The sequence below is a fragment of the Crocodylus porosus genome, unplaced genomic scaffold (assembly GCF_001723895.1).
Source record: "Crocodylus porosus isolate Cpor-Errol unplaced genomic scaffold, CroPor_comp1, whole genome shotgun sequence".
Lineage (NCBI taxonomy): Eukaryota > Metazoa > Chordata > Crocodylia > Crocodylidae > Crocodylus > Crocodylus porosus.
Window position 1 is genome coordinate 1,086,644 of NW_017728904.1, and position 8,516 is coordinate 1,095,159.

General features: G+C 65.2%; 1 protein-coding gene across 3 annotated transcripts in view; it reads right to left on the reverse strand.

Moving 5' to 3' along the window:
• Positions 1-513: 513 nt before the first annotated feature.
• SHC1 (SHC adaptor protein 1) overlaps positions 514-8,516 on the reverse strand; it is a 13,585-nt gene continuing 5,582 nt past the window's right edge. For 2 of the 3 annotated variants that reach the window (XM_019556810.1, XM_019556811.1), the window contains 12 exons: positions 7,821-7,982; positions 5,841-5,911; positions 5,208-5,271; positions 4,744-4,863; positions 4,493-4,546; positions 4,070-4,121; positions 3,699-3,825; positions 3,350-3,521; positions 3,041-3,101; positions 2,455-2,619; positions 2,072-2,334; positions 514-1,762 (listed from right to left, as the gene is read on the reverse strand). In XM_019556810.1, coding sequence (XP_019412355.1) covers positions 1,634-1,762; positions 2,072-2,334; positions 2,455-2,619; positions 3,041-3,101; positions 3,350-3,521; positions 3,699-3,825; positions 4,070-4,121; positions 4,493-4,546; positions 4,744-4,863; positions 5,208-5,271; positions 5,841-5,911; positions 7,821-7,982 — 1,440 coding nt within the window. In that variant the 3' untranslated portion in view covers positions 514-1,633. Of the gene's footprint in view, positions 1,763-2,071; positions 2,335-2,454; positions 2,620-3,040; positions 3,102-3,349; positions 3,522-3,698; positions 3,826-4,069; positions 4,122-4,492; positions 4,547-4,743; positions 4,864-5,207; positions 5,272-5,840; positions 5,912-7,820; positions 8,438-8,516 lie in introns of those variants that run through there. The other variant, XM_019556809.1, reaches the window with a different exon arrangement.

Here is an 8,516-nt window from a genome sequence, read left to right on the forward strand (position 1 = left end):
TGTGGGTGCGGGAGCGGATGCGGCGGCCCCGGTGCGGGGCCCGGGACGCCTCCCTCCAGCTTCTCGGCGTGCGGCGCCGCCATGGGCGCTCCGAGCCCGCGCCACCCGCCCCGGAAACGGAAGCGGAGCCGGAAGCCGGCCGGGAGCGACCACCAGCCTGAGGGAGGGACGTACCACTCCGGAGCTGGGGAAGAGACCAGGATGTACCACTCTGGAGCTAGGGACGATGGTTCGGGAGACCGGGACCTACCACTCCGCAGTCGGGAAGGGCTGTACCACGCCCAGCGCGCGGGGAGGACTCAGACTGTTCCACTAACGCTGGGGAGGTGGGGACTGGCACAAACCATTCGGTGGGGCGGGGCTGCACCCGATCCCCTCCAGTTGTCCAGCAGAAGGGCGCCCCCTCGTGCCGACGCCACCCAGGGGTCCTTCCCCCTCCCTCCCGAGACAGGGACACCCCCGGGTAGGGACAGCACCCAGCCCCCGCCGCACCAGCAGCACTCGCAGCCGCGCTACAGAAATACCAACTTTAATAAGAACCGCGCTGCTTTGGTATCTCAGCCCCGTACAAATACGCCCGTGTGAGGGGCCGGGGCGACGCTTTGGCTTCGCAGTACGAGGTGCATGCAACACGGGCTGCCAAGGCAGGGAAGGGGGACGTGCCCTGGTCAACCCTGCCCGCGCCCACCCAGCGGCCACAACCGCGGGGCAGCCGGGGCTGGGGTGTGGCTCCGGCTCCTCCTGGGGCAGAATGGGGCCCATCCACCACCCGGCCCCAGCTGCTCGGGGCAGGCCCGGCTAGGAGCCACTGTGGCAGGGGTTGTACTGAGAGCAGCTGGGGGCAGGGGGGTGTAGGGTGATGGGGGCAAGCCCAGGGGTACCTGGGGGTGGGGGAGCCTTGCCTCAGGCCAGGGCTGTGCCCCCGGGGCAGGTGGCTTTGCATAAGAGTCTGGGACCTGTGGGGGTCAAGGCACAGTTAATACGTAAAGTGATCGGGGCAGTTAGAGGTGCGTGGCCAGCCCAGCCGTCAGCTTGTGGGAGCGGCGTGCCCAACCCCTGCAATAAGGGTCCTGCACAGGGAGCCCCTCACACCTGGGGGTAGAGGGGCGTGGGACAGATGAGGTCAGGGGTCCCCTATGGCGGAGGGACAGGCTCGAGGGAATGGGAGTCCTACCTCCCGCAGAGGGCTCCCTTCAGTGTGTGTGCATGTGTGTGCGCGCATGTATAGGCGTTAGGGCCCCCTAACGCTTGTGAGCGTGCGCATGTGGTTGTGTGTTGCCTTGGCTGGGGTCTGCAGACCGTGGCCACAGGCAGGGGCTTTGGTGCTAGCGAAGTGCCGTAGGGCAGGGCGTGTGCTTTGGCAGGAGGCCCCTTCCTCTCCTGCAGGAACAGGCTTCTGGCCCCAGTTCTTGGCCCTGCTCCAAGGGGCCCCAGCTTCGGCAGGAGGTCCCTGCAGGGATAGGCAGGCTCCAACAGGGCTGGCAGGAGCTTCCCTGCGAGGACAGGCAGGCTCCAACAGGCAGGTCTTTTGGTTCCACATGGAGCCACAGTCCAAGAGCCCCACTGGGAGGGGGTTGGGGGGGAAAGGCCAGGCCAAGCTGGGCCGGGGCCACGCAGGGAGGCCCCACACCCCTCACAGTCTCCTCTCCACCGGCTGCTGCAGGCACATCTCGCTGCCAGCGGAGATGATGGGTAGGTGATTGTCCATATGGTAGCTGATCAGGTGGCTGACGCTTTCGAACCGGTGATCCTTGGTCCGGACCTGTGGGGCCGGGAGGAGCCACTCAGGAGCCTGCTGGGGGCTGTAGCCATGAGGCCCACAGCCAGCCCCAGAGCCTGCCATGTTGCACACCTCCCCCCCTCCAAGACCACAGGGTGTACGTGTAGCACCTATGGGGCAGCAGGGCTCCTGTCCCGCACCCCCACAGCCAGGCCTCAAGATCCCTTGGGGCAGATGCAGGCACAGGGTCTGGGGGTAATCAGGAGGGGAGCGAGCTTTGCTCTGCCCTGGGTCCAGGCATGTAAAACACCTGGCTGCAGGAGGGGCTGCAGCCCCAGAGCCCCAACTCACCACTCCCTCCGGATCCACGAGCAGCAGGTGCTTGGGCTGCCCGCCCTGCAGCCCAGTCAGTACATACTGCCCCGGCGTGGTGGTGCTCTCGCGCACCAGGAAGTCCCCATTCACTTTCAGCAACTTCTCGGCCTCCTTGCGGTTCATCTTCCCGTGGTACCAGGGCTCCCGCTGCAACTGTTCTTCCATGGAGGCTACCACCTGGGCTGGTGGCAGCCCCACCGGCACAGGAGGTGGCACGCGCAGAGCATCTTCAAATGGCTCTGTGGGGAACGAGGCAGGGGTCAGAGGCACCAGCACAGGGCAGGGGCTGAACCCCTGGGGTCCCCATGCCTCCCAGCAAGGCTCCCTATGTTCCCACCCCCACAGCCCAGCCCACTCACTCATGTCGAAGAGGTCCCTCTGGGTGCTACCGTTGGAGGTGCCAGGGAGGCCGGTGGCGGAGGCCTGGCGCACCTTGTCCAGGTTCTGCACGTTGACATAGGATGGGTCATCGAAGAGGTCAGGGCGCCCGGGCCCCCCGGCCAGGGCAGGGAGCTTCTCCCGTCCTGTGGAGAGATGGGCATCAACTGGGCAGACTGCTCCAGGAGCAGGGATGAGGCTCCAGATGTCACGGGCCTCATGGCTTGCAGGGCTGCTCCCAGGCCCCCAGCACAGCGCAGAGGGGGAGGCAGGCTTGCTGCCAGATGCAGTGGGTGCTCTGCCCCTGGCGCCAGCTTTGTGCTTTCTGGGGTACTCCTGACAAAGTAGTGATGGCTGCCCGCCCTACTCAATGCTGGCCCTGACACCCCCGGCCACACAGTCACATTCTCAGTGCTCAGCCTGCCCTCCTGCTACAGAGGGAGGCATGTGGTGGTCAGGGTTGATAGATAAGGGACCCCACATCCTCTGCCAGGACACAGGCAGGTCTGTGCCCAGCCAGGTGCCACTGGGTAGGCAGGTGGGGACAATGCCTTCCCTGGCATGTACCTTGCGCGGGAGGGTGCTGCTTCCGGGTCTCGTAGTCGCCTCCAGACACCTGGCCCACGGGCTGTGGGAGGGGAGCAGGGAGCAAGTAAGCTGGGGATCAACTCCCAACACTCATACCCCAGTGGCTCCCTGCCCTGCCCCCCACCGTGTCAGCAGCAGCTTGCTGAGCCCCTTGTGCCGAGACACCCCGACGAACCTGGCCCCATGCCCTCGGTGTGCCCAAGCCCTGGGCCAAGAGGCATCTCCATCCTTTTCACCCACACAGTGTCTCCCTGCCCCCACCCATGTGCCTGGCCAGGTACAGCTCACCAGCGTAGCCCCCAAATGGTTGGGTGTCAGGGCTGCGCCAGCGCCATCTCGCAGCCGCATGTCCACCAGACCCCCAATGGGCGGTTCCTTGCCAGGGAAGTCATTGTAGTACTGGTGATCCGTGGCCTCCTCCTCCTCCTCATCCCAGGCTGAGCCATCAAATCCAGCCATCCTGGGGAGGGGAGATGCAGGGCGTCACTGGACCACCTGTGTGCTGCACTCTTCCAGCATGGGGTGTCCCTGCCCTGGGATGCCCCATCGCGCCCAGGCAGAGCACCCCATGAACGATGCCCGATGGAGCAGGCCATGGCCCACCCCAGTGCCATAGGGTTACCCAGGAGACTCTTACCGGTCATGGGGCGTCACCAGCTTCGGGGGGTTCTTTAGGTACTGCTTGAAACGCAGCTCAAAGGCCTGCCCAATGGTGCTAATCACGTCCTGCGCCAGGCCCTCAGGGCACTCCAAGATGTGGCAGGCTGTGGGATGACAGCAGGGCTGGGGAGGGAGGGGCTCAGCACGACCCCTCTCTTGCCCCACCCAGCCCAGCCCAAGGCCTCCTGGCAGGAGCGAGACACTCCCTGCAGCTTGGGAATGGCAGGAGGTGCCTGCCAAGCAAGAGGCCCAGGTAAAACCTTGACTACCAGGGTCACGTACAGGCCAGCAGGACGCTCAGCAGGCTGCCCTCCCGCCCCCCAGCTGTGCCGCAGCTGGTGTCCTCACCTCTCTGATTGACAGGGTCTTTGGCAACGTAGGCAACATACTCTGCAGTATCCTGTGGATGAGAGCAGGGTGAGAGGGGCAAGCCAGGCCAGGCATGGGGAAGGACATATAGGGAGGGAGTGGGGCAGGGTGTTGAGGTGCATACTCAACCCCCCTACATCTGTCCCATAGCAAAGACTCCCCAGGCAGGCAGCTGTCCTGCCCCCATGAGAAGCCGGGGACCACGAACAGGGGCCAGTCTCTACCATGCTCTGCTGGGCCAGGGGCTCTGGGCCCCAGCATGTGTGTGGCCTCCTGGCCCCTGAGCCATTCCCACCTCCAGGCAAGCCTTGGACAGAGGGGCTCAAGACAGAACCTCCCCACAGGGATCCTGGGGCCAAAGGCCACAAACCCAGCAGCCGCATGGCTCAGCCCTGCACTCACCGGGTCGCCCCCAGAGGCGAAGGAGATGGACTGCATGTGGTGGTTGGCGATGATCTGCAGGAAGGAGAGGAGCTGTCAGAGGCAGCCTACAGCACTGTGGCCAGACCTGCTCAGCCCCTGGAGTTGGCAGTCACAGCCTGTCCCAGGGGCTTTGCCTACTGAGCCCGAGAGGTCAGGGGAGGCTCCATGGCAGAGAACACAGGAGTCCTGCCTGTCTGTGGGTCCCTGGGTTGAATCTGCCCTGCTCTCACCTGCTTGCAGTCAGAGGCCATGAGGTTGAGGCTGCTGGTAGAGATGGTGAGGGTAATAGGCATACCAGCGAACTTCAGGTTGCTCTTGCCCAGGATGGAGTTGAGCGAGCGGCCACAGGGCTACGAGGGAGAGGGACAGTGTGTGAAGGAGGCGCAGTGGAAGGGAGGGCACCTGCCGCCCATCTGGCATGCAGCATGATGCCTAGGCATCGGTGCCAGTACTAAGCACCTGCCCCAATGTCTGGACAGTGCTGAGTGGGGATGGAAGCTCTCCCAGGGCCTCAGCCCTCTGCAGTGAGAAGGGGTGGGAGTTTCCCACCTCCTGGGCAAGTCCAGGACCCCCTAGGACACAATAGGGCAGCCCCTCACCCCACAATGCAATCAGGCTGGTGCCAAGGTCAAAGCCAGATCCCAGCACCACCCGTCAGTCCCACTCCAGCCCCCCATCAGTGTCTGTGCCTCACCTTCCTTCTGCGCACAGCTCCTTTGGCTCCGGGCACTGCCTCGCACACCAGGCTGATTGCCTCCCTGCCAGGGACAATCTGTCAACTACATCCACACCCACCACCCAGGCAGCCCCTCCTCCCCAGACCCAGCTGGTGGAGGAGGAGGAGAGCTGCACTGAGGGACTGGGATGGGGCTGGTGCCAGGGCCCACCCCTGCTCAGCCTGCCATGGCCACAGCTGCTGGCCCTGGGGTGCACACCCTAGGGGAGGCAGGGACACCCCCAGCTTATGGATCCCCCACACTTGCTCCCACCGCTGGTGCAACAGGGCCGAGCCAGATGCAGGGCCAAGAGAGGCTGAAGCGAGTGCGTTAATATTTGATGGAGCTGTGCGGATGCTTCCTGTCTGGCTGTGCTGAGGCCCGCTGACAGGCACATCGATCTCCCGGCAGCCTCCTCCGTAGCTGCAGACAGCTCGGCTGCCACTACGACCCCAGCATGGCACCACAGCCTGCCCAGCTCCAGCTCTGGCCTCTCCCCTGGGCTCCACATGGCCACCCAGTTCTGGGCTGTGATCTGCCCCATCCCACCCGGCATTGAGGGCCATGGCAGCTGCATGACCACAGGCACCGCCACACCCCTGAGGACGCACCTGGTGACCTGAGTCCGGGTGTTGAAATCCAGTGCTCTCATGGACTGGAGAACTTCCACGCAACCCATGTACTGTGGGGGGAGGGGAGGAAGAGAGACTGCGTGAGACCTGGGATCCACAGTGGTCCTGCTGGGGGGCTCCCCACCTCCCCCCATGACAGTCTGCTGCCCTGCACTGGGGCACCAACCCCCTATCAGGTGCTGGGGGTGCAGGCTGGCCCTGGGGGTGCTCTGGTCTGGGCCAGGCCTCGCTCCTGGGCCCCCCAGCCAGTACCCTGTCACTGTACATGCCCAGCCCAGGGCAGCCCAGGGAGGAGGTGGAAGGGCAGGGCTGGGAATCCTGGGAGCCAGGACTCAGCCGCGAGCTCTGGCTAGGTCTGCCTCAGCAAAACCTCTCGCCTGGGGCAGCAATTCCACCTCTGCCTGCTGACGCTTCCCCATTCTGCTTCCTCTGCACTGTGCTGGAAGGAAGTTGTTTCCTAGAAAATCCAGTGTTCCCAGAGTCATGGCTGAGGGGAGGGTAGCTGCCCAGTGCCCAGGGCTGAACAGCTGCATGGAGGCAAGAGCTGGGTCAGCTGAGGGGGTCTAGGCAGCGCTGGGCGCGGGGGACAGTGTGCCTGCCCTGAGCCAGGTCCTCTTACAGCCCCATCTGAGCTGGTGGAAATGCCCACACTCTGTCCTCGTGCCCTGGGCAGTGCTGGGGAGGTGGCACTGCTGGCAGGCTCTGACTCACCACTGACAGCTGGAGGCACACAGGAAAGGGCCAGACCAACAGCTGCACTGGGGTCATGCATGGTGCTGCCCTGACCCCATGGGGCCCTGCTGAGGCTGCCATAGGTGGCTGGCCAGAGCCAGCAGAGGCATGGGCAGGACTGCCCCATGGGCAGGGCACGCCCCTGGCAGAGCTAAGGTGCTGGTGGACCTGTGCCCTAAACTGGCAGGCAGCCTGGCTTAGCACGCTCTCTGGTGGGACAGCCAGATCCTGGGGCCCTGGGTGCCAAGGGGAGGCACCAGACATTGTCACCAGGCCTAGCCTCTGGCCCTGGTTGGGGTGTTGGCAAGCGGCACGTGCAGCTGACTGGGCCAAAGAGCAGCCTGGGGAGCTCTGCACCCTGTCCCAGGGAGGGGGCAACCCCAGAGCACCCTGGACGCTGCTGCCCCCACAGGTCAAAGGGTCCAGGACGGCACCAGCCCCCCTGCCCATCTGGGGCTTTCAAGGCTCCTTCCTGCCTCCTCCTACTCCTGCTTAGCAGATCCAGAGTAGCCTCCCAGGCTCTGGCTCCCGGGTGCGAGGTGCCCTCACCCCTGGGTAGTGCATCAGATTGCACAGGAATGCTGAGCGAGGGGGACATGGAGCCTGTGTCCTGGCTGGCCCCACCCCTGCAGCATCCCATGCACCCCACCCCATGGACCCCAGCTAGCGGGGGCATGCACAATGCCAGCACAGTGAGACCTGGGGCAGGGGAGGTGTTGTCCCAAACTTACAAGGAAGGGGAAGAAAACCTGCAGAGGAACTGGCAGCTGGAGGGCAGGTCATGCCCCTGGGGAGGAAGCTGTAGCTCAGCTGGGCTCAGGGAGCAGCAGGGCCATGCAACAGGCTGGTGCACCGGAAACCTGCAAGTTCCTCCCTCCCTGGGCTGCCCCGCCAGCACCAATGCCGTCCAGCACAGCCAGGATAGGAGTGAGGGCGCAGAGAGAGGGTTGGGCTGGGCATGGGAGTGACCAGCTAGCTAGGCTCCCCCCACCCCTAGTGCAGAGCTGCCCCATGGGGGACTCCAACCCCAGCCTCCTGGGAACACCCTCAGGCCGGGGATCCCCACGGCAAGCTGGGGGAACAGCACAGCAAGGGCTAAGCATGGAAGAGGCACAGCTGGGGGCTCATGCTGGGCTGTCTCAGGAGCATGGCAGCGATGCTGGTGCACCAGGATGATGCCCTTACCTGGCAGGGTACGCGCCCCAACCCTTCCGTGCCTACACTCACCCTGACGAGGTAGGAGACGCCGGGGCCCATGACCTTGTCGTCAGGGTGCAGCCAGCCGCGGGTAGGCTTATTGACGAAGCTGCCGTGCCGGGTCCATTCGTCACCCCCCAGCTGGCCACCTTCCACCCGCGTCTTCTTGCCGCAGCTCAGCTTGTTCATATCCTGGGGACAGAGGGCAAGGGGCCCCACTGAGCCTGTGCTGGTGCCTGCAGGGGCCAGGGGCTCGGCAGGCGCCTCATCTCGGAGGGGGCTGGCGGAGAAGCCACGCAGGCTGAGAAGGCTGGCAGGGTTGGCCAGCTTCAGGTTGGCCATTTTAGGAAAGAAGGAGCAGAGGGTGGTGGGCGAGTCCTCAGAGCCGGAGGAGAGATCAGCCGGGTGCACAGGGCTGGGAGGTGCCGAGGATGGGGAGCCAGAGGACCCGGAGCCGGAGCCGGGCGAGGCAGAGAAGCCGGGCACCTCGTCCAGCGAGGACAAGGACGCAGACTCCCGCAGGTGGCTGTACTTGGTGCGGGGCAGCAGGTCCATGGCGGCGGGGAGCCGCCCGCATGGCCCCCGGGGGGGCCGCTATGCTGGGGCCAAGGCTCCCATTGTCTCCCTGCCGCGCTAAGCCGCCGCCCTGCCCTGCCCTGCCCTGCCTGCACAGGGACCAGGGGCAGTCCGGCCCAGGGGCGGCCCCGCACTCCCTCTAGCCCTCCC